Source organism: Protomyctophum parallelum (assembly GCF_964188405.1).
Source record: "Protomyctophum parallelum genome assembly, chromosome: 5".
NCBI classification, from domain to species: Eukaryota; Metazoa; Chordata; class Actinopteri; order Myctophiformes; family Myctophidae; genus Protomyctophum; species Protomyctophum parallelum.
Window position 1 is genome coordinate 50,248,642 of NC_139702.1, and position 22,138 is coordinate 50,270,779.

General features: G+C 43.3%; 1 protein-coding gene across 3 annotated transcripts in view; it reads left to right on the plus strand.

Annotated features, from left to right (window-relative positions):
• arhgap10 (Rho GTPase activating protein 10) overlaps positions 1-22,138 on the plus strand; it is an 89,152-nt gene that overhangs the window by 39,268 nt on the left and 27,746 nt on the right. For all 3 annotated transcript variants that reach the window (XR_014569308.1, XM_083766054.1, XM_083766053.1), the window contains exons 6-18: positions 1,259-1,369; positions 1,751-1,855; positions 3,238-3,367; positions 3,518-3,624; positions 3,891-3,985; positions 5,784-5,865; positions 6,113-6,158; positions 6,439-6,507; positions 7,445-7,519; positions 13,714-13,798; positions 17,724-17,782; positions 19,268-19,379; positions 21,421-21,580. Coding sequence is in view for 2 of the 3 variants with exons in the window: in XM_083766054.1 (XP_083622180.1) it covers positions 1,259-1,369; positions 1,751-1,855; positions 3,238-3,367; positions 3,518-3,624; positions 3,891-3,985; positions 5,784-5,865; positions 6,113-6,158; positions 6,439-6,507; positions 7,445-7,519; positions 13,714-13,798; positions 17,724-17,782; positions 19,268-19,379; positions 21,421-21,580 (1,236 nt within the window). In the remaining variant the exon portion in view is untranslated. The remainder of the gene's footprint in view (positions 1-1,258; positions 1,370-1,750; positions 1,856-3,237; positions 3,368-3,517; positions 3,625-3,890; positions 3,986-5,783; positions 5,866-6,112; positions 6,159-6,438; positions 6,508-7,444; positions 7,520-13,713; positions 13,799-17,723; positions 17,783-19,267; positions 19,380-21,420; positions 21,581-22,138) is intronic.

A 22,138-nucleotide genomic window follows, 5' to 3' on the forward strand; every position in this document is an offset into this window, starting at 1 on the left:
ACGTGTACCTGTGAGCAACCGTGCAGCGGCATTCTGGACTAACTGTAAGCGAGATATGGAGACCTGGTTGACTCCAATATACAGGGCGTTACAGTAGTCGAGGAGGGAGGTCATAAAGGCATGGATAACAGTTTTGAACACAGAGTGGGAAAGACTAGCCTCCTAAGCTGGAAGAAGCTCTTTCTGACTGTTTCATTAACCCGTTTGTCCAGCTTTAGATCAGAGTCGATTTTAACGCCTAGATTGGTGGCAATTGGCGTTAAGAAAGGTTCAAGGGGGCCTAAATCACCGGGAGGAAACCCATTGTTGCTGGGCCCAAACACCATAACTTCAGTCTGGCTGTCGTTAATCACACAGCAGATCACACAGCAGATCGGACTGACTCTACTTTGCTTAAAGCCATCAGTCTGACAGTGGTCTTTTTGTTCAGCATCTGTAGAATTTTCTAGAGATGTGCATATTCTATTTCTAGTGTATTTGTATTGTATCATTCTATTAAAACCTGTTAAGTATCTGTGCCATTTTAATGTTTGCGTTCAACATTTAAAAATAGCAGAAGCTCACTCTAGGTCGTCCTCAGACGAGCCCTCCATCGTCGTTTCCAGTGTGCAACATTGTACTGAACTGCGAGCTTGATCTGCAATCTTTTATTTGAGAAATCTTTGACTTTTGCCTCGGGTGTTAATGGGTTAACACTGACTGATCTATGACTTTTAGTCTATGTTCAGACTGACAGCTCAAATTAGATTTTTGGCCTGAACAGAAAAATCTAACTAAATAATTCAACAAAAAAACAGGAAACTGAAGATGTTTGCAAAAATAGATTTAACCCACGGTACATTCATAGGTTGTTGTAGACACGCACATGGACACTGATGCCACTTTATACTTTAACGTATAACGTTGTTGCTCACCAATAATAGCTAGTCTACTACAAGCTAAGGTAAGCATTAATCCTTCAGGCCTGATGTTACACCACAGAAGTCAATGGAGACAGGTCAACAATGAATACATAAATTCGACCTGATCTCTTGCAAGTATGCATAATTAGTCTTAATCTTAAAACACATTATGTGCCCTTTCATTCTTTCAAAATAGTGACGTGTGGGGCCCATCTGATTTTAGCAAATAAATAAATAATCTGAAATTATTATTATTATTATTACCAAGATCAACTTTCCCACAGTCTGAACGAAGCCTAATTCATTGATCTGGTGTATTCTAACTTCAGTGCATCACGTCTCTTCTCCCTCATCAGGCAGACGGCCAGGTGGAGACCATAAGACAGCACTTCCAGGAGGAGTCGTTAGAATATGTGTGCAAACTACAGGAGATCCAGGAGAGGAAGAAATTTGAATGCGTGGAACCGGTGAGTGGCTGGGGGCAATACATGTAGGACAAGAGGTACTCCCTCGGGTCCTCTGCAATAGGCATATCAATTTTGTAGTTGATCAGTCTCATAGATGAGCATGCCGATCAATGTATATGCATATTAGTCGGATCTGCGATTATAGACAATCGGATCTCCATTATGCCTGTATATGGGCATATTGGTTGGATTGGCGGTTCTGGACCACCACTCATCACAGGACATGGCACTCCCTCTGTTTCAACTTGATCGGATGGACGGTTCTCGAGATAACTGTATGTGAACTAAAGGTGCACAGTACTGCACACACAGACAGACGGACAGAGATTTCCCATTTGAACTGTGAAACTGAATCTTCTCTTCTGTTCTCTGCTTCATCAGATGTTGGCCTTCTTTCAGACAGTCTTCACCTTCTACCATCAAGGTTTTGAGCTGGCCAAGGACTTTGACCACTACAAGAGAGCACTACAAATCAACATTCAAAATGTAATACAACAGTAACACTTAAACCCGTAGACTTAGTAAATAATACTTAGTTGACCGGGGTCGGCTCTGTACTTGGTACTTTTTCCCTCTACAACAAAAACTTTGATGCAAAAACCCAATCAATTTGCAAGCTCACAACTTGTGTTGCTATGTAAATTGTGGCTTGTAGATCAGCTAATTTCGACGAATGTTTCCCACAGAAAAGGTTATGTGGTTAAGAATAGATTTGCCTTTAGTTTCCGTGGCATTAATCTATAAGATTCACAAGTGGACAATAATTGGCATCAAACCGTACTGTACAATCTTCCCATCATGCCCTAAATCTATTTAGATTTTAAATGTATTTCACCCAAGTGAGGTTGTTCCAAAAATTGCAAGCATTCTTTGCTTTTTTTTAAATTCACCTAAATTAGTGTTACATCAGTACCACAGAAGAAAGTGTTTTAAAATAAATGAGAGACCCAGACACAACTCCTGTGCTGCTAACTGGTGTGGCAGCTGGATTGGCAGTGGGGGTTACACATGGCATGGCTAAAGAATGATGGGGGAAATCTTTCCCTAAGCCTAGACATCTTAAAGTCCATGGAGTCATAAAGTTGTGACTGGTCGGTGAGTACTTGAAATAGACCTTTTTCACAGCAGCCATATTGACATAAATAGTTGTGTATAATGTTATACTTAGGTGTTACCAATTATACTAATTACTAAATGACCACTTTCAACCTCAGTTAAACCAGTGGTTCCCAAAGTGGGGTCTGGGGACCCCTAGGTGTCCTTAAGGGAGTTTCAGGGCGTCCATTGTTGCTGAAAAAATGCATACATATACATCTGCTTGTGCCATCTTGCCACTCTGCACAAGCTGAAATGAAATAACAAGACAGGGTGCACTGTAGAGAACTTGACCTGCATCATTATTGCGGTTTCCCTAAGGGCAACCAGACTATAGTAAATCTAATTTCCCTACTTGATTTATTTATTTATTAATGTATTCCGTTTAAACCTTTTAGGGTCCCTGTGACGTCATGTAGGTCATGATCATCGTCATCATACAGTACATCCCAGAATTGTGCCTTTCTAGTTCATTAGTTGTACTGACACGTGAGGAAAAATAACATCCGTTTTCAACTGGGATTCCCCCAGACTGGAGTTGTCTCAACGGGATCTAGCCAAGTCCGCCAGTAGAGACAGCAGAGAGTTCTGTTGTTCTATCGGTGGTTTTGGTCTGCTCCAGGAGGGGGTTGAGGGGTTTCCTAAGGGAATTTCCAAAGGAAACAGTCAGGTGTTTGTTCGCCAGTGACCTTGCATTATGTTGGCTGCCCTTGAATGACCCAGGAAGTGAGGTCCTGGTGTGTGACCGTGTCCCCTGTCTCCTTCCCTCCCAGACGAGAAGTCGGTTCGAGGGCACGCGCGCAGAGGTATACGAGCTGATGAAAAAATTCAGGGAGGTCCCCCCGGAGTTCAGACAGACCAGTCCTATCAGCAGTGAAGGTTACCTTTATGTCCAGGAGAAAAGTAAGGCTCTGACCTATGTGGATGATTGATTGTCTCTCTGTGTCAACAATACATACTGTACTGTATGCATGTATACACACACACACACACACATACACACACACACGCAGTCACAAACCGATAAATATAAGCTTTCCCTGGATGTTGCAGGACCACCTCCCTTTGGTTCCAGTTGGGTCAAGCGTTACTGCACATTTGTCAAGGAACAGAAGATTCTGCACATGGTCACATTTGATCACAGATCTGGTGGGAAAATGGTGAGTAACCAGTGATTTATTTAGGGAATGTTGACTTAGCATGGATACACTTTTGTCAGCAATGTTCTGTTTCACAATCATAAACCTGAGTCATTGAACATGGGGGTTATCCCTCCTTGCTCGAGGGCACATGATCAGTTTATATATATGAAATCATATTAAATGATGGCACACAATGTCCGTTTCCTTGATGACCTGATGTGTTTTACACACCAATATTCCACACAGTCCATTCTGATTCGTCTTGCTTTCTCTTTTGTCCCCAGGGTGAGACGGAGTCTGTCACTCTGAAATCCTGTGTCCGAAAAACAACAGACGTGTTGGACAGGAGGTTCTGCTTAGACCTTGATATAACTGACCGGTACGTCATTGATATACACCGATCCTCTGTCTGTGTCCCAGGCATAACTCGGGCGCCATCCGACCACAAATCTCAGAAATGTGCCAAGTGGCATTTTGGAGAAAAAAACGCAAATAGCTATCCCGACCTCTGGCGACGCACCTTATCTCTCTGTGTTTTGGGGGAGTGTATGCGTCAGCTTGGCGGAGCTTTGCATCGTTTGTACCGCGTTGCCAATTTAAGTGGCCGTGTGTGCAATGGAACGGAAAGTATGAGAGCTGTGGTCGTAGTGAAGGAAGTGAGCGAAAACGGCGGCACGAGAGACAAAATGAGATGCGCGGGGAGTTGACAACGGCTACGAGTATATCATATAACATGAGTATTGCACAATGACTGGGGCATCTATTCCCGACTTGCATCGTTCCCAACTTGCATGGCCCAGTAGGCTAGTGGCAAGTAAGCTCAATTCTCCACCTTCCTCAAATTGAACCCTTTTAAATACAGTACACTCGAAGCACAGTTGAAATATTCACACAATTCCTTGTCTCCAACAGTAGGACTCAATCAAAGTGTTATTCTCTGCATCAACTATTACTATATTATTACTTTAGCTCCAGACAGACTGTTTGCTGGTTCGAATGGCAGAGGGGCAGGGGGATTGGTCATGGAAGATTGCCTCCACACACACATTCACACATAGCTGGGAGGATTTGTCATGCTCTGCTTGTGCCCTACTGTAATGGATATCTCATTATGTCACTCAACTTAAGTCTCCGCTGCTATTCTGAGCTGTTCATAGAGCAGCAACAACGCTGGGCTTAGCATTGAAATTGAGTCAGTCACCCATCCCAGCTGCAATCAATAAGTTGATATGCATAGTCCCGTACATTACAACATTAAATTCCCTAAGCTTGTGTGCTTAGGAGCTTCCTGTTACACCTGTTTGTGTCCCGGGGGGGCTGTTCTCATCATCTTCCTTCCATAAGGCATGTGCAGATGCAGAACTGTGCATACCTTAATGGAGTTATGTGGGCCACATGATGACTGCTAAATGCAGCTTGATATAACTTGTATATGTATGCAGCACATATTTAGACAGATGTTTTTAATGTGAAAACGAAAGCCGAGGAAAGCCATACCTACAGTATGTGACGTCTCTGACAATTGCTGCACGTACTCTAGAGAGACAGTACAGTGAGTATTATATTATTATTATACCTTGGAAATAAATTGAGGTTTTAAACTATACAGCCAAGGATGACTCGCAGGTCAGGACCCCACATTTAATCTCGTACATGGAGGTGAAATCGCAGCCATGTACTAGATTGAATACTTGAATACTTTATTAGAAGATATAAGAGAATATTCCCATATGCAAGTAGTTCTTTGTCTGGGACACAAAACATCTCAGGAGTCAGGACTCTCAAGAACGTGAAAGTAGAGACCGGGGTTGACATGCAACATAAGATACAATCAGACACTCGGAACCTCGGGTGGTTATGGTCAATGGTCACCTTTACTGAGCCGAGAGCCATCGGAGGATGCCCCAAGTCCAGTCTAACATTGAGTCAGTGTTGTTAATAAATAAAATAATAATCTTTAACCCATTCTGACCGGGAACCCATTTTGGTGTCGGCATCATGTTATGCTTTAGATATTGAAAAATAGCAGATCTACAAGCTCATAGCGCGCCACCGAGTGGCGCGCTACGAGCTTGTAGGTCTGCTATTTTTGAAAAATCGAAGAACGACTGACATTTTTAGAATCTGATCTCAGGTCAGAATGGATTAATGTATTAGTATTGTTTTTCTCTACCTAGTCCGGGGACGGTGCTCACAGTACAGGCCCTGTCCGAAGACGACCACAAGTTCTGGATGCAGGCCATGGGTGGGAAGGAGCCGGTGAGTCAGTCCAGCCGCTGTAGCACGTCATCATCCAGCACTCATAGTTGGCTCACATCATCCTATGCTATTAGATGACCGTCTCACTGCAAATTACGGTTCTTTATGGTTTTGAAAATCTAGCTTTCTTTTTTTTGTTGTTTTTACTGCTTTATATCACAAAAGATGAAGAGATCTCAATGTTATATAAATATTAAACATAAGTTTATATAATATTCATTTTTTTTTTCTTTTTTACTCCTGACAGGGATTTGGCAATTTCCTTGGAAAGACTCAATCTAAAGAAAGGGGAAGTAAGTATCTTGCAAGTAGCTGCTTGGGATGTTTCTGTGATCAAAACAAAAAGTGCTGTTTGTATATGTATGAATGATAAAATCCCGAGTGTACATGGCGCATACATAACTCTGAAAGTTTAAATATGGAGGCGGTTTAGATGGACCCTGCCAGTGTAAAAGTGTAAAAATGTTTACAGTTTCAGAGTTAAATGAACACTCCAGATTTCCCTGCTGCACAATGCGGTTGGTTGGTTTGTTTGTTGGTTGGTTGGTTTGTTGATTTGACCTTGCTGTGTAGTTGATGCCCAGCTAGACGATGTGGGATTGGCTTTTGTGAAGAACTGCCTCAACGCCATAGATAAGAGAGGTAAGCTTGACTGGCTGTCAAAGTTTTTATACTTATCGTGTGGGTGGAGAGCGAAACGGATTGTAGATACCGGTAGTCTCACTGTTTGTTGTACAATGAAGTACATATGGCTTAAGTGCCCTTGAGCAGGGCATTGCCAACCTCAAGTGTAATAGATAGGTGGAGCCATAGAATTGAAAATTCAATCCGACTGGATCCGAAGGTTTGTAGGTGTAGTAATTCACATCAATTAGCCGTTACTTAAGTTAAAATCAAGGGATTATTATAAACATTTGACAATGGATAATTAACCATTAATTGTGTGCCTTTATTATAAACTGCTACCAGAAAGGGAATGGAAAGCTTGTATCCATCCCATCCTACCACTACTGGATGGATGGAGGGCTGCCCCTTGAGCAAGTTGACCTGACCCCCAGTTGCCACAGTTAAACCTAGTGGAGTGACCTACCTTGCTTTTTTGACCTACCATGTTCTATTCTTGTCAATGAGCTGATGTGAGACACAATATTTGGTCTTGTCACCTTCCCCTGAATTAAAAAAGGTCAGGGTTGTAGTGTGTGTGCCTCTCCACAAGAGGTCAGACTTGCTCTAAACAAGGTGAACATTGCTGGAAGATACATGCAGTACTACTGGAATTAAATTAGTCTAGAGCTGCAATCAGTCATGTTGTCAGATGATTATGTTTGATCTGCCTTGGTTCCAGTTTCAACATGACAGTTTGTCTGTTTAGTTGCTAAAGCCAAGGCAGTGTAAGGATTTAAATTATTCACATGAAGACTCCCCTGAGCTTTAAACTTCTTTAGTTGGTTTGTTTTTTATAACGAGCACATATCCATGAAACCTTAGTTAATTTGATGTTGAATTAAAAAATCGTCTTTGTCTTTTGTTGCTTATTGAATGTGTTAATGTATCATCTTGTCAATGTGTGTCCTGCCAGGAATCAATGAACAAGGCCTGTACAGAGTCCCAGGGGTCAGCTCTAAGGTTCCAAAGCTTCTCCTATTAATGATTGGTGAGGATCTCTCTTCTAATTTTCTTCCTCATTTAGAATATAGCATGGGAAGGTTGAAAGGTTCATTTCCAAAATGCTATATTACAATTAATCATTGCCTCAACTTAATTAATTAATATCGCTAAAATATTGATGATGGGCATCATAAAAGTTAATATATCTTTCAACCAAGGACGGGTCTTTTAAAGTATCACACATTAGCTTATGCTTTTGTGCTATCAATCATGTTGTATGGGTGGACAGTTCATTTTGGAATAAAACTTCTCAATGTCATTGCTATTAGAGCAGTGCTGTTGAGTAACTTCTTGTTTAATGCACACTGCCGTGCTGTTCCCTCACCACCTTTGTGGCGGTCGGTAGCCATCGGTTCATTTAATGGAATGTGTCAGAGTATAAGAGAAAGAGAGATAGAGCTCTTCAACAGACAACAGCCTATCAGATCCAGACTCCCCTCCCCCAGGTCAGTGCAACAGGTGCCAGCATGCGTTCCTGCATGGCTCATTGGCATTCCGCTGTAAGACTCGGAGACGACCAGACGGAGCTGCCAGCTCCTCCTAGTTCCCATCCTATCTCCTATACCGCAACTGTACCTCCTATCCTATCTTTCTCCTTGCAGGGATGCTCCTGGTGTTTGGTCCATTAACGCATAGCTAGAAATCATCTCCCTTTTGGCTCTCACTTTTGCTCTATAATTTCCTTTCACTTCTCTCTCTGTCTCTTTACTACACTCATCTCTATTGCATCGCTTCAGCTCACCTGTTTTCCTATCTCTCTCTCTCTCTCTCTCTCTCTCTCTCTCTCTCTCTCTCTCTATCTCTCTCTATCTCTATCTCTCCCCCCCCCCCCTCTCTCTCTCTCTCTCCTGGTTTCCTGCCATCCAGCAGACACCAGCCTACTTTCAGCGCTGTGTGCAGAATGACAACGAACCCAGGCCGACAGCCTGTAGCCTGGTCTGTCTCTGCATCCTCTCCAGAGCAAACCTGCCGTCACGCACCAGACCGCGTTAACGCTCTCAAAATGTTATTTTCAATCTTCCATTGGCCTAACAGCTTGAATAGTGTTACGGTTTGCACTTTTAATTGGAAGTCTTGATTGAGTTCTTGAAAGTCGTACAGTAGTTGTATTACCAAGTAAAATACTTATTATCCATGTGTCCGTGTGTGTAATATATTTTATTGTTTTATAAATTATAAGACATGACAATACATACTTCACACAACCTTTAGACCAGACACCTTAAATCAATAAAATAGTACAACAGACCCTGTCATAGACTGCTAGCCTCTTGCAGAGCCATGACATAGAAATGTGTGGTTGTGGATCTTGGATCCACAGCCGATCGGTCCAGCAGTTTGCGAGATGATCTCAAACTGCGGTAGAACTTTTCCTTGCATGTTTTTAAAGGTCACTGTTGGGCTTTAGATTTATATATTATGCAGTGTGTACCCACTAAATCAAATTACTTCCACTTCTATACTAGTAATATTTCCAGACAGTGCAGGAGATGAACCTCGCAGTTTCATTACTCACACATGGTGCTTTTAGTCATTTTCAGGGCTGTATAGCGAGGGAGTGCATCGCTGCTGACTATTAATATAGCTATTAAAGTCACTGAAGTACATTCCCATGGGTATACTTAAATAGCGCGGCAAATGTAAAGTATGCTATGAGATATTCCTGGTGAAAATATGTAATACATGACCTGTGTTTTAACAGCTGGGGGAGGGTCATGGGGAAAAATTGGATCCCTTTGATGCTGTTAAATATTTCATTCCATTTTGGGTCGACGACATAACATTTGCTGCTACTTTGTGATGAGCAGCGGTTTAGACAGCGTTGTGCCAAGTTATTTTTGCCCATCTGACCCAACCAAATGCCCTGTTTATGCCAATCCACACTGCAAAACCAATGTGTTCCTCAATGATGACACACATGCACACACATACACAAGCATAAACCGTCGCACACCAGCACACATGCTCTCACACACTCTTTTGCCTGCTAGCCGTCAACGAGAAAACATTTGCAGTTGGTACAGTAGAATGAGTAGATGATACTGGACAGATCATCCTGTACATGGAGTGGGTAGGAAAAGAAACACACACACACACACACACACACAGAGAGTATTGTGTAGATGGAATTAAATAAATAAAAGCAAGCACCCTGCCACTAGCAAGCCAGCTTACCGCCCACGAAGCCAAAATCCTTCTGGTGACCTGGCTCGGACATGCACCAGCATCTGACTCAAACACTCAACACACACACACACTGGACAAACACACTGATCACATAACAAAAACACACTGTCACAAAAGTGTACTACACAACACTGTATTTAGTGTATTACATGTACACACACACACACACACACATCTCCATCCTCTTTCCTTTCCACTCTAACACAGCCGTGGCATATCCCTGGAGAGTCAAGTGAGTACCGGTAGTCGGGGACTAATTAAACCTGTAATGAATGTAGCAGCTCCAAACACAAACCATATCCTCCTTTCATATCCACTGAGGCAACTCTCAAACCGAAGGCTACTACCACTGCACTGCAACATGCCTCTTATCCTCATATGACTAATTATAGTACAGCAGATGATAGGAACGATCTTTCACTTGGTGATACAAGCGTGAAATTTGGCATGAACATGCCTCTGCGTCACCTCTTTAACTTTTTTAACCGAGCCAACGAAAAATCCAATATGGCGGTCATTTTTCAAGATGGCCGCCAAATAAAAAAGGCCTTTTGTGGCGGTTCTGGACAACCATGGGTGCGGCCGACTCGAGACCGGGCACTGCACTCCCTGTGGGTGTGTGGAACGTGTGTGTCGAATTTGAAGTCGGTGGGGCGAACGGTTCTCGAGTTACGTGGATTACAGATGTACACACGCACAGAAAATTCTGCAGTATAGCAGATCATTGGAACGGTTGTTCACTTGGTGATACAAGCGTGACATTTGTCATGAACCTTCCTTTGGGTCAACTCTTTAACTTTTTTAACCGAGCCATCCAAGAATCCAATATGGCGGTGCTATTTCAAGATGGCCGCCACATCTAATTGTTAGCCTATGTCTACATTTCTTACAAATTTTAGGAAAATTTTCACCATTAGATAGATAGTTTTTTATTTTTATTTTATTTTTTATTTTATTCTTTTATATTCTTTATATTATTTTTATATATTATTATATAATATGCTAGCATGCTAACATAGCATGCTAACATGATAATGCTAACATGCTAATTAGCATTAGAAAATGGTAGCATTAGCATGCTACCATTTTCAGTATGAAAACTAAAAATAATGACAAAAAAATCAAATATAAATATAAAGAATAAAAAAAATATATATATATATATTTAATTAAATAAATATATCTATCTATCTATAATGGTGAATTTTTTCCTAAAATTTGTAAGAAATGTAGACTAACATTTAGATGTGGCGGCCATCTTGAAATAGCACCGCCATATTGGATGGCTCGGTTAAAAAAGGAGGTGACCCAGAGGCATGTTCATGCCAAATTTCACGCTTGTATCACCAAGCGAACAACCGTTCCAATGATCTGCTATATTGCACGAATTTTGTGTGCGTGTGTACATCTGTAATCCACGTAACCCGAGAACCGTTCGCCCCTCCGACTTCAAATTCGACACACACGTTCCACACACCCACAGGGAGTGCAATGCCCGTTCTCGAGTCGGCCGCACCCATGGTTGTCCAGAACCGCCACAAAAGGCCTTTTTTATTTGGCGGCCATCTTGAAAAATGACCGCCATATTGGATTTTTCGCTGGCTCGGTTAAAAAAGTTAAAGAGGTGACCCAGAGGCATGTTCATGCCAAATTTCACGCTTGTATCACCGAGTGAAAGGTTCTCTCACAATATGGCTGTTAGCCGCTGTACTATTACTAGTTATTTATGTTTGGAGTTTATTTGAACTTTCAAGACTGCTTGTAGAAATCAAACAGGAGTGAATACTACTTTTGTAAAGCTTTGTGATTGTTGTAGATTTAATGTATGTGTCAACTATTTTCCCGATATTTTTGTTGGGTCTTGTACAGTACGCAGAACCAAATTTGTTAATGCCTTTTTTTGTGTCTCATATTGACGAGCGCAACTGGCAGTTGTGCTCGTCAATACTCGTTTTAGTATGAATGGAAATAAAATTTAAAATTAAAATTAAAATCTCAATATGACTTATTACACCATGACTTTTACAACCCCATGTGGAAAGGAAACATTGCCCTATTATTATTATTTTAAGAACTGGCGGTGGCCATCTTGAAAATAACATTTTGAAACACACTTTCAGGTGGTCAAACTTTGGTAAACTTTTAGTATGTTATTAAGGACACCTAATACAACAAAAAAAAGTTGAGAAACCTTTTGTTACAATTTTTTTGGGGTCAAACCATATTCTTACCCGCCTATATTGTGTTTTCTAATTGACTGTAGTGTACTAGAATTTCGCCGCCCTTCGCGCAGCTCATCCTATAGTTCCGTTGCAACGCAATGGGAAGAAGGAAATTGCGGGATTTGACAGCCTCCATCATTTTCAGCTGTGTTTGTAAACCCAATATTGTGCCCTTCACATGTAGTAACGGATGGCCACACATCGTAGACACACGTACACCCAGAGTAAATTGTATGTGTACTGTACTGAGGCTCATAATAGGAGCACCCCCCCCCCCGCCCCATAGTCTCTGAGTGTCTGACACAGCGGAGAGAAAAGGACAGGGTTGGATAAAGTGTTGCTGGTCTTCGCTGTGTCATAGGAAAGCACAGTAGTGTCACACTGCGTGCATTTAGCAGCACTGACTTCTTAACTGAGCTGATTGAATTGCAGTCACCTCGGTGTGTGCGCACGCGTGGCGAGCGCTCTGTGTGTTTTGGACACAACCACCGCCACCTCGATATTCCATTCCAAATTGCGCGTGTGTGTGTGTGTGTGACGCAGCTGTGTGTGTGTGTGTGTGTGTGTGTGTGTGTGTGTGTGTGTGTGTGTGTGTGTGTGTGTGTGTGTGTGTGTGTGTCAGTTTATGTGTGTGTGTGTGTGTGGTATGTAGCCTGACCCAGAGCGAGACATTTCTCGTCTAGAGGGGCGGGTCGCGCCTCAGAAATGCGCGCACCCTGATTGGATCTCATCGATCTGTCCGTCACCCCCGGCCCCTCCTCTCCCCCCTAGTGCAGCGCTACGTCACATCATTTAGAGCGACGCCCACCCGGAAGGGTTGACTCCCACTTTTAGACTTGTTCAGCCCACGGCTTTTTCCAGGCTTTCATCTTTCGCGCAGACGAAATGAAAGCCTGGCTATCGAGGCTATGTGGTATGTAACTTCCGGGAGTCCGATCGGAAGTGTTGTGTGGTGTACTGAAAATCGTGGAGCCAATAGAAAGACGGGAAACATGGTTGCCAGGTCCGCGTATTGTAAGCGAGTTGCAGTGTTTTTGTTTGTAAGGATTTCACCGTGCAGAGAGCGTAGGTGGCACCAGTTGTTGCTTGGATAGAAGCGTGCATAGTCTGCATGGTGGGTCTGATTTCACCGCGCAAAGAGCGTAGGATTTTAACTTCCGGGACCGTAATACACCGTGAACTTCCATAACACACACACCAGTTCTTGGTTGTAATATACTGATTGTGGCTTTCAGGCAGAAACCTCATCTCCCAATTTTAACGCAACATTATTATAATTATTTTGTAAAAGTAATGCCCTATACTTGATCATACTACAGTGTTACACAAACGTATCAAAAATAGCAGATCTACAAGCTTAAAGTGCATCCCATGGTGATGTGTTTTGAGCTTGTAGATCTGCTACTTTTGAATTTGTATCGTGTTGAGTAACCGTTTTGGACATATGCGGTTTCCACCCATCAGCAACGGTACAACGGTCTCTCGGGTTGTGTCGCTCTTTTTTAAACGTTCACATCTGCTACAGTACTGTGTGTGTCCTCACTGCCTCTGAGGCACACTTGGAACACTTGCTGTAGCGACGATTGTGTTTGACTGTATACTTGAAATAAATAGTCTGTCAAGGCGTTAACCTAATATTCTCCCTCGTCTACTGTAGGTTTGGAATGGTGCTTGTACGTCTACTCTATATTAACTGCTGAAATTGGCAACTTGTTACACTGGGTCGATAAAGTGTGATCTCACCTCTTGTCTTTGACTCGTCTTATTCTAGACGAGAAGACTAATGACGCAGACCTGTCTACGTGTGAAGACTGGGACGTGAAAACGATAGCAAGCGCTCTGAAGCTCTATCTGAGGTAAGGATCGATATTGTGAAATTTGAGTTGTTGATGTGAGTTCAATTGCTTCTCAGGGACTATATCGATTTTGGCCTCAAAAACCAATGTGTATTACTTCAATAGGGCTCTCGTTAAGAAACCCCACAGGAAGGGACTTTTGGAGTGGGTGTTTGTTTGACTGGTGCAGCTGTCAAATGGGTTCACTCGTATTACATAATCCAACAAACAAAAGTCCTCTGTGCTCCTAATCCCTATTATGGTGTGCTGCCCCCCAAAACACATACACACACACACACGCGCGCGCGTTGAACCACTTTTAATCATTATTTTATACTTTAGCTATTGAGCAGATATACAAGCTCATAGCACGGCACCGAGTGCGGCACTACAAGCTTCTACAGTAGAACTGCTATTTTTTGCATGTTCTCCCCGTGTCCCCTAGGGTAGGTACCCTCACAAAAACATGCAGTAATCCTGGTCTCTAAACTGCCTCCCCCTGGCCAGCCGGGACGCCTGATGGAGGGGAAAGGAACTGGTTGGAATAACGTGTTCCTTCCATGCGCTACGTCCAACCAGGGAAACTCCCCCCTGTCAGGTGTAAAGGAGCAACTTGGACACTCAAGCATGAAGGAAGCATGAGTTCAAGTCCGTTGCTCTCCCTAGGTTGGCGGAGGGTGTGTAGAGCCCAGGATCACATCACAGGATGATTGACACAGGGGTGATAAATGGGTTACAAAATCGTGGGTCAAAAAAAAAAAAAAAAAAGAACTGCTTTTTTGCAAAAATGAAAATGTGGTGCAATGAAAATGTGGTGCAAGTCTTAGAACATAATATATATTCTTTCACAGCGAACGTTTTTGCTTCTGGGGGGGTCCCTGAAACAACATATTTTTCAGATGGGGTCGTTGGCCGAATGCCGATAGTTTTGGGGGTCGTTGACATGTAAAGGTTTGCATACCACTAATATAGAAACATTGTTTTTTCAGAAAACTGCAGGATTTACAAGACATTTGTAGAATCTGGTCTCAGGTGTTAATGGGCTAAATAAATATCTTTGCTGAAAATAGCAGATCCACAAGCTTCAGCTACAGGGCGGTTGAGTTATGTCATAGAGTTATAAAGGATAGAGAGCGTACTGGGACCGACAGCCCCACCCCTCACTATTCATTTCAATGGAAGTTGCTCGGTACTGCCGGAAGTACCATTATAACTCGAGCGAGTGGAAGTTGACTGCGGTCTCAAATGTAAGTTGAGAGCGTCCTCAAATTTGAGGTCAGGGTTGACGCACATGACGTCACTGAACGTCCGTCCACCTCCATCAACGTCCCAGAACCCGCTGCAGTTCCAGTTTTGGTCAGTAAGGTAGTAGTGGCAGCTCCAATGTCGGCCAGCCATTCTGGGGGCTTTGGTTATGTGAGTGGGGGGTATGAGTGTGCTGCTCTGGAGTGTGCGTATACCTGTATAGCTCTCCTTGCCTAAGAACAAATCGCAGCTGAGGAAGCTTTGGTGAATGTCAGAATCTTCATGAAAACGGCGTAAGTGGGTCTTAAGAAGAAATGTCTTTTTGGGAATGGTTAATGAGGCACATTGACGGTTCCAGCTCAGCTAGTCAGCTGGCAAGCCTCATCATCAAATCTGTCGCGCATTGGAAGCAAATGCAATGCTGACCTGAGACATCTGCCATAATTTAGAAGAGGGATTTCTTCACATCTCACTCTGTCTTTGTTACTCAACAAATATGAAGGAATTCTTCCCCTGCTGCGTTGCATATCAAGCATCATCATTTCATCATTTGGCTAAGAGAATCTCCCTTTAGGGTCTTTAACTTCTAAATAAACTATGCAGTTATAAAGCATGTGATTATTAGCACATGCATATGATCTCCATAACAGCGGATAGGCTACCTGTGATAACTCGTCAATAAATCAGTTCAATCCTCACATGGTTTACCTTCAGAGATTTTGGTTGGCAAAAACTCATTTGGTTTTCCTTCCTTCACAGGAGGAAATAAAAAACTAATGAGCCATATTTCCATTTATTTTACACAACAAATGACTGTTTGAAGTCTGCCTCATTATGTAGCAATGCCATAAACGGAATGAGTTCCAGTTCAGTCGATAACCCCACTGTTTTGTTCTGATGTGTACACTCTCCTTTGACTTGTACATTAGAGTGCTATCAGCATGGTGGGCTGTAAGTTGTTAACATAATTAAATTAAAAAAAGATTGTCGGGTTCACTGTGCAGAGTGCAATGTTTCATAATTAAGCCTGAGACAAATGTGTCAGCCCTGTCTTGAACTAATTAACAATAAATATATTATTTCCACTTTTTTTCTTTTTTGAGGGGTGCCAGCTCCTCCAACGCCTCAGGCCTGCTCGTGAAGTCATGTGGCAGCCAAGTCAACGGACTTTTAATGTTTGTCTTATTCATGGCACCCCTCACTTCACATGAGTGTGATTTTTTACCTACCCCCTAGTCAGAGCAAGTTGGGAACTGTGTGTGTGTGTGTGTGTGTGTGTGTGTGTGTGTGTGTGTGTGTGTGTGTGTGTGTGTGTGTGTGTGTGCGTGTGCGTGTGCGTGTGCGTGTGCGTGTGCGTGTGCGTGTGCGTGTGCGTGTGCGTGTGCGTGTGCGTGTGCGCTGGAAGCGGCCAAGCATCATATGGGGTGGGTTAGAGAGGTCAAAGCAGTGTTGTGATTGGCCACTTTCAAAGCCATTCCAGGAAGTGTTTTTTCATGTTTTGTGGTTAAAATGACCATGGGACAGTACTAGAGGCTGAAAGTTACCTTCATTCATTAGTTTTTGATGTTGGCCCATTATAAGGCCTTAATGAACACTGAACACAATGTTGTATCATCTGCTCTGTACTGAAGTGGCACACTGTGACTGATTTTAATGGGTTAATCTAAAATGGCTAGATAAGTACAATCCCTTCAGGAAAAAGTGCATTGTTCATTCCAGCAGTAAGTCCGAGCATTGCTATTGGTATTCTGTCATTTTTTTGCTGATTTTATATTGGAAACTTCTTTGGTTCCAAAACTCCCACATACATTGGTTGAGCTCTGTAGAGGTCTACCTATTCTCATGTGTTCAAAGGGTCTTTCTCTGCAGACTAGTAGTGCTGCTGATGCTAAAACTACCGGTAATTGATCCCTGTGGGGAGATTTGTCAATTCTGAAACTGTGAAATAAAATGTGCACGTTTTTCTTCATGACACATGCATTGAATTTCATCTCAGCTTCCAGTGAAATTGACTCATGAGATCTTCACTGCATTCTGAACATCGTTAGATATTTGACTATTTAACTGTCGTGTTTTGTTGAACATACAGTACATGTACATGAATTCCTCAAATGCAGAGTATAATGTAGTAATTAATAATAAGCCAACCTTTTCCCCACAGTGTCCTACAATGAGGCATTCAAGTGTTTATGTATGTGTGTGTGTATACAGATATATTGTACTGTATATACAATGAATCCATTTATTTATTTGTGCTATAATTATACAGTATATAATCTATATATAGTCTTTCTCTCTCTAACTTTGTGTTTTGATATGCTGCAGTGGAGCAGGGTCAGCCTCCTCCACTGGGACTAAGTACCCTTGGCCAGAGGCCAGCAGCAGTGTGAAAGTACCTTCAGATGAACTTGGTTATCTCGACGTGCGCGGCGCGCCATCTAATTCCTTCCCCCGGCCCAGCCACATTAATCATTGTTGTGTGCAGACCCTATAAAACAGTGCACCGTCTATTTCTGTCCCCCATCTCCTTGTTCACTTTAACTCTCTCTCTCTCTCTCTCCTCTCACCTTCCACTTGCCTCTGTCACTCGTCACTCTTCATCTCTCTCTCTCCCTCTCTCCCTCTCCCTCCATCTCCCCCCCCCCCCCCCCCCCTCTCTCTCTCTCTCTCTCTCTCTCTCTCTCTCTCTCTCTCTATGAAGGAGCCTTCCTGAGCCGTTGATGACCTTCGGACTTTTTAAAGACTTCATCAGCCCTGCAAGTAAGTTTTCACATCAGTGCACTCCCTCTCTCAACTACCACCTTAAAAGCCTGTGAGAACCAAGATGTGTGGATGAATTTATCACTGTGAATTGAATGCCTTTAAATGAAATTGGTTCAGTCTGGCAGTAAAATGCTTGTCTAGGCTGATCAAGGAGTTCTGTCTAGAAATAATGCATTCATGAGAAGCAAGTTAAAAATCAAACAGTGTCTCTATATATATATACACACATTCATATAGGCCAGACACACACACACACACACACACACACACACACACACACTTAGGTATGTAATGATTTATCGTAAATTGATTTTAAAAAAATCGATTCAAATGGTTGACGATTTAAATATATATTAAAAAAAATCATGTATCACTAGTTCTTCACTTGCGGACTGTCTGCAGGTATTTGTGACCTACAGAAAGCCACAGTGTCCTTTCTGCTGACTTTACACGTGTGTGTGTGTGTGTGTGTGTGTGTGTGTGTGTGTGAGTGTGAGTAAAGCTTTCAAATTGTTAAAATACTGTAAGGCTGCAGGTTTAAAGTATGCAGATGCCACCAAATGGTCCATGAACACCATTCTTCGCCCCCACACAGCATCCTTTAAGTCGGAAATGCTTTTGAAGGATTCTAACTTGAGTCGTATTACAAGTGCTCTAATTGGATCAGCAGTGGCGTCCTTATCAGGCACTTGCAAATGCCCTCATAAAGAAGGGCTGAAATGGATTAGCAATAAATATATTTAGATGGATGACAGCATCCGTAAGGAGCTTTTTCCTTGTTCAAATCCCTGTTGTTCCCACAGCAATGATGTTGTATGTACTGTATATGCCTTTGTGTGTATGTGAGTGTGTGTGTGTGTGTGTGTGTGTGTGTGGGCGGCCAGCTGCCCATGTGTGAGGGACTGTTTAAAGGATGATCCTGGAGGTTTTAACACAACCCTTTTACACGGTAGTGTGCAAAACATAAAGCTATCACCCCAGCCAGCGCACGGGTCCCCTGCTGCCAAATTCCACCAGGCTTGAGACCCTTAAATCACCCCATCACACTTCCTTCCTCACATATTTCCTCTGTAAACTCATTCTCTCATGGAATCCTATTGCGGCTGTTATAAACCTAGCCTGAACAACATTATGGTCCTTTTGCATAACCAACACGTGTCTTTGTTTTCGACTTTATTGTTGGGAAAGACTCATCTAAATGACAGCCGGGGCCCATTCCTCCGGTCTTCTCGCATTTTTCAGTCGCAGTGGCCCTTTATACTTCTTGCAGTGTTTCCAAGCTGAGCCGTTGATCGGAGTCCTGGCTTCGTCCCACCAGTGTGCTGTGGTGCTTTGCCCTCTGGTTGGATTAACTAGCATTTACAACACATGCAGTCGATATCCGCTGTGTAGGCTGCTCGCCACCTGAAGAACAGAGAGAGAGTGAAATGGCTGCAGGGTTAATAATGTATGTTGCGTCATGTCTGTCTGTGTGACCAACAGAGTCCGGACAACAGAGTCCAGAGTCTCGTGTCCAAGCCATCCACAGCCTGGTGCACCAGCTGCCCGAGAGGAATCGACTGTTCCTGGGGCTGCTCATGAAGCATCTGGCCAAGTGAGTGGAGCATTCCTGGTCCCTTGGTCATAGTTCAGTCACTCTGGTCATTCCTGGTCCCTTGGTCATAGTTCAGTCACTCTGGTCGACACCCACTCTTTTTCACGCTGGCTTCTTTCAATTTCTCTCGTCTTCCTGTCTGTCTCCTCACTCTCACTCCGCATGATTTCTCTCTTTCTCCCTCACTCCCACTCTTCTGCTACACTCCCCCGCCCCTGCTGTTAACTTACACCATTTCTCCTCTCTGCATCAACTCTTCCACTCAGAACGAAAACTGATGGTACAAGAATCCAAATCCTTTTAATTTCTTTATTTTTGTGACCCGCCGTTCTCTCAGGCGTAGGACTGACCAAGCTCCCGTACGTGTTTGGTATGCACCAGCCATAGTCCACCACTGAAATGAAATGGATCACTTAAATTAAGCCCGTCCTCCAGAACACACACACACACACAGAATAGGACCGCTGTTGTGCAGCGCTCTGTTTGAGAGATTAGATAAAATGAGAGATTTAAGAAATACCGTTAGATAACATTAGACGATTTTGCCTCAGAAGGCTTTTCTTTAATAAACTAATAGGAGCAAATTGAAGATAAGTAATAATAATCCATCTTCCCTTGGGCAGTCAAAGTCTGCTGGATTTTATTTTATGGGAGCCTCCATCATAATTTGGGCTCTGGTAAAAAAAAAAAAGAGTGACGCTATTGAAATTGAATTTGGATTATCCGGCATGAAATTCTCCAGATTTCTTTTCTCCCCTGAAGTTGGCGTGTGTGTCTGTCCTGCAGGGTGAGGAAGCAAAGCCAGAATTTCACACTCCTATCCGAAATGGTTTCTGAGATGTTATAAATGCGAGTTGTCACTGCCGTTTTTTTTTTTGTCTTTTCAAAGGCATCCTTTGAAGCCATTTCAACCGCATCTCTCTGCAGATGGGAGTGTGTGTCATCATATTTGGAGTGTGGTGGAATAGCTTCAACCTGTCTGCAATAAAGAAAGTCTTCCCAGTTCTTTTGACTTCACAAGTTTAACTGGCGTGTTTATCCTCATCTCCAAAATTGAGGGAGATGGAAGTCATTCTGTAAAAGTGGGCTGGTCTCGCCGAGACCACATTTGAGATGTAGTTTAAACTGGATCACATTGTTGTTTTCTCATAATCCTGCCACCCTAATTAAAACCCACGCGCCCCGTTTATCCGGCTGCTTTTGTTCTGCCTTCTCCTACCAAACCACACCGTTTGCCCACATCTCACCATGCACGACACCACCGGCATGCCTGTCCAGACATAACGCACTACTTTGCATCTGCAACTGTCATAATTACTGTACAGTTTGCATTTGCATGAAAAACCATGTTCTTGCGCAACATTTCACCGTGATGCAAATTACATCACATTTTAGGCCACACCCCATTCCACTGTGTGCACACACACACTGTATGGTACAGTAAAATTATGGTACAGTATTGTACAGTACAGCACTGTATGGTACAATGCAGTATGTTGCAGTACAGTACAGTCTGCAACAGTACAGTACAGTCTGATACAGTACAGTCTGATACAGTACAGTATGGAACAATACAGTACACTGAGTACAGTATGGTACAGAACACTGGCCACCTGGATGGCGTGGCTTGCGGCCGGTCAAATTCTAGTAAACACACACAGTTAAATGGTGCATTTATATAGCGCCTTTATCCAAGGCGCTTACAGAGATTGTGCATTACATTCACCCATTCACACACACATTCATACACCGATGGCGGCAGAAACCATGCAACCAGCACATCAGGAGCAATTTGGGGTTTCAGTGTCTTGCTCAAGGACACTTCGACACTAACTCTGGGGGAGCCCGGTTTCGAACTGGCAACCTTGCGGTTACCATCCAGCCACTCTACCCTTGAGCCACCGCCGCCCCCACACAGTCAAGTAAAGGTTCTAAATAAAATAAATAAAAAAGATGTACTTTTATAAGCAATATTGCCTGCCTCCATAGTGCTGTACACTGTTATGCAGATGAACTGATGCCGTTTCACCTCCTTCTTCAGCGTGGCTGGCCACAGCAAGCAGAACTTGATGACCGTGGCCAATTTGGGCGTCATGTTTGGCCCCACGCTGATGTGGCCCCAGGAGACGACCGTAGCCACCCTCATGGACCTCAAGTTCCAGAACATTGTGGTGGAAGTCCTCATCGAGCAGCATGAGAAGGTACGAGAATGGATCCGATTGGGGTTTAACTATAGAAGTTTTGTCCCTGTAATAGTTCTTCCACTATTGCTAATTGTAGGATATTATTTGAAGATATTGCACTGGATCTTATCTGTGGCAAAACGAGCACTGTCATTAGCACCCGGGTGGCACAGTGGTCCCTGCCAACCACGGAGGATGTGGGATTGAATCCACCGTGATGCCATCCGGCTTTGTCGAGCGTCTTTCTACATGAATGCAATTGGCCTGTGTTTTGGGGAGGGAAGCTGGGCAGGAAGGGTGATATTGGTCATTGCAGGTCATCTGGGGCGGCACCGTTCGTACAAATGCCCCATGTCCTCCTGGTAGGGGCTCCTCACAGGCGGGTGAGTCAGTAGGACAAATGCCCCATGTCCTCCTGGTAGGGGCTCCTCACAGGCGGGTGAGTCAGTAGGACAAATGCCCCATGTCCTCCTGGTAGGGGCTCCTCACTGGGGGGTGAGTCAGTAGGACAAATGCCCCATGTCCTCCTGGTAGGGGCTCCTCACTGGGGGGTGAGTCAGTAGGACAAATGCCCCA